We start from the raw sequence: 2,980 nt of genomic DNA, 5'->3' as shown, positions 1-2,980 counted from the left end.
GTTTTTTTTTTTTTTTTTTTTTTGATTTTTGTGATTTCATACATTATAATTTGATGACATTTAGATCCATTCCCCTATCCGTACCTTCTCTTAGTGCCCCCTGCCCAGTTTAATGTACTCTATTATATGTATGAAAAAGCCTCTAGAGTCTTAATTTGTATCCCCAAATGTCCTTCAGTTATGGGTCCATCCACTGGAGTCTGGGTAGCCTACTATCCTTGAACAAGACAGTCTCTCCCCCTCCAAACAGCCATTGATTTCCAAAATTTCCTTAGCTTGTATTGGGGTTCCTTATGTTTATGCTGGGATTTTGTCTAGTTTGAACTTGCATGAAATTCGTGCATGAGTTCAGAAGTAACTGACCAGCTGTATAGAAAATTGTTTCCTTGTGGTCGGTCATCTACCACCTCTGGCTCTTACAGTCTTCACCCCCTCTTCTGCAATGATCCCTGAGCCTTGGGAGGCAGAAGTATGATAGAGGTGTCCTATTCAGGGTTAAGCACTCTGCAGCCATTTGTTCTCTGGCCAGGTTTGAGTTTCTCTGTTAATCACCATCTGTTACATAAGGAAAGTTCTCTGCTGATTGTTGAGCGATGCATTAATCTATGGGCATAACAATAAGCATTAGGCGTCAGTTTAATATAACTATTTAGTAAAAACTAATATTAAACTTTCCCCTATCTTTTATGCTTTTATCTCCAGCAGCATTAGGTTTTCAACAGAAATGGGTCTGTGTAGCCAGGTGTGGTGGCACATGCCTTTAATCCCAGCACTGGGGAGGCAGAGGAAGGCAGATCTCTTTGAGTTCAAGGCCAGCCTGGTGTACATAGTGAGTTCCAGGAAAGCTGGGGCTACAGGGGAGCCCCTTTCTCAAAAAAGACCAAAAAAAAAAAAAAAAAGAAAGAAAGAAATGGGTCTGTTTAAGAAGTGAATAAAATGGTTATCCTGAACAAGATCATACTCTCCTATATCTTTAAATCTCTATTTTCTCAGATCTTTTCATTGTTTTATTTTCCCTGAGTAGATTTATCTATCAGTATAACATCAGTTTCTACTGACATGCAGTTGATGCCCTAATTAATGCCCTGATTGTTTGACTTAGTTCAGAATACTTGGCTGTGTTCCATCAATTTTTCAAATTTTTGTGTTTCAGACTCAATAGGTATATAATATTAATCCAGATACATTTCTCTGGATATAGATAGGATACAGATCTTTTGATGTATCTGTGGTTTTACTGCTACCACAAATCTTTAGGGTCTCTTTATGACTCTTGGTCTCGTTAACTACATTTTTTTCTAGTCTTCCAAATAATCACAATTTTTATTTATTTTTATTTGTTGTGAGTGTTTTGCCTGCATCCAATGTATCACATGCATGCAATGCCCATGGAGGCCAGAAGAGGGCACTAGATCTCTGGAACTGGAGTTAAGATTGGTTTGTAGCCACCATGTGGGTACTGGGAACCAAACCCTAGTCCTCTGCAAGAGTAGCCAGTACTCTTTACCATGAAGCCATTTCTTCAGCTCCCAGTAATCCCAAATTTTGAATTGTTGAACTTCTTATTCCCCCTGTTCATAAATTACTTTTTTTTTGGACTGACCCTTGAATTCAAAAAGTCCTTTGCTTGTTGCTTGCTTGCTGAAAAAGAGTCTTGCTGTTTAGCCCAGGCCGGGTTCAAATTCTCAGCAATTCTCCTACCTTATCTTCCGAGTGCTGAGATTCCAGGTCCAGTACCACCTTGTTTGGCAATTAATCCTCTTTTAGTCCTGATTCACTAAAATTCAAAATTTTATAAATTCAAATTTGTGTATATATTTTCTTTAAAATGAAATTTCTACTCTTTTAAACTTGACTACCAATATGGTATACCATAAGATTGAGGTGATCCATCGATTTCCTGACAATATTACACATAATCCTTATTGAATACATAAATTACCTTTATGTACGGGTACGTGCATGTACACCTGTAACCCCAGCACTAAGAGATCCAGATAGGAAGATCCCAAGTGCTAAACATGCACACAGACAGTAAATAGAATAAAAAATTTAAATTAAAGAATAAAGTAAGGCCAGGTATGGTTATGCATCCCTTTAATCCCAGCACTCAGAAGGCAGACGCTCCCTTTGAGGAGGAATATCTGTGACATTGAGGCCAGTCTGGTCTACATAGCAAGTTGCAAGCCAGCTGCAGGGAAACTGTCTCACATGAGCAAACAACAAAACACAATTAAAAAAAGAAAAGAATAGCTGGGTCTGGTGGCACACGCCTTTAGTCCCAGCACTCCAGAAGCAGAGACAGGCAGATCTCTGAGTTCAAGGCCAGCCTGGTCTCCATAGTGAGTTCCAGGCCAGCTGGGGCTACAGGGAAACCCTTTCTCAAAAAGACCGATCATGAGAGGAGAGAGAGGGAGGGAGAGAGAGAGAGAGAGAGAGAGAGAGAGAGAGAGAGAGAGAGGAATAAAGTGGAGTGCAAGAGGATTATTTCCAACAAGACCAGAAAGAAAAGGAGAAGGGAAGGGAAGCTCAAAAAAGGGAAAAGGGAAGGGAAAAGGGAAGGGAAAAGGGAAAAGGGAAGGGAAGGGAAGGGAAGGGAAAGTGGAGCGCAATAGGATTATTTCCAACATCAGCCCCTGGCCTCCAGGTTTTCTTATGCACACCTCCCCCTCCTACCACACACACACACACACACACACACACACACACAAGCACAAAATAATGTGATTTAGAATACTGCTACTTTTATTTCATTATTGAAATAGATACAGCAGGTATATAAATGGAACTAAGGTATTTTTGAAATAAAATATGTAACAAGGCTTTTTTGTTTATTGTTTGTTTTTTCACCCCACAGGGCATGTTTTAAGAAATTACCTCGTATTCTGAGTTTCAATACTATGAGGTATACATTTAATATGGTCACAATGATGAAAGAGAAAGTGAACACACACTTTTCCTTCCCTTTACGTTTGGATAT

General features: G+C 39.5%; 1 protein-coding gene across 1 annotated transcript in view; it reads left to right on the top strand.

Moving 5' to 3' along the window:
- Usp34 (ubiquitin specific peptidase 34) overlaps nt 1-2,980 on the top strand; it is a 239,249-nt gene that overhangs the window by 179,726 nt on the left and 56,543 nt on the right. Inside the window, exon 49 of the mRNA XM_008844481.3 lies at nt 2,858-2,979. Within this exon, the coding sequence (XP_008842703.1) occupies nt 2,858-2,979 (122 nt within the window). The remainder of the gene's footprint in view (nt 1-2,857; nt 2,980) is intronic.

This window comes from Nannospalax galili, unplaced genomic scaffold, assembly GCF_000622305.1.
Source record: "Nannospalax galili isolate Female #2095 unplaced genomic scaffold, S.galili_v1.0 scaffold682, whole genome shotgun sequence".
In the NCBI taxonomy this organism is placed as follows: Eukaryota; Metazoa; Chordata; class Mammalia; order Rodentia; family Spalacidae; genus Nannospalax; species Nannospalax galili.
Note: the sequence above shows the minus strand (reverse complement) of the source record. Positions and strands in the feature narration are given on the sequence as shown.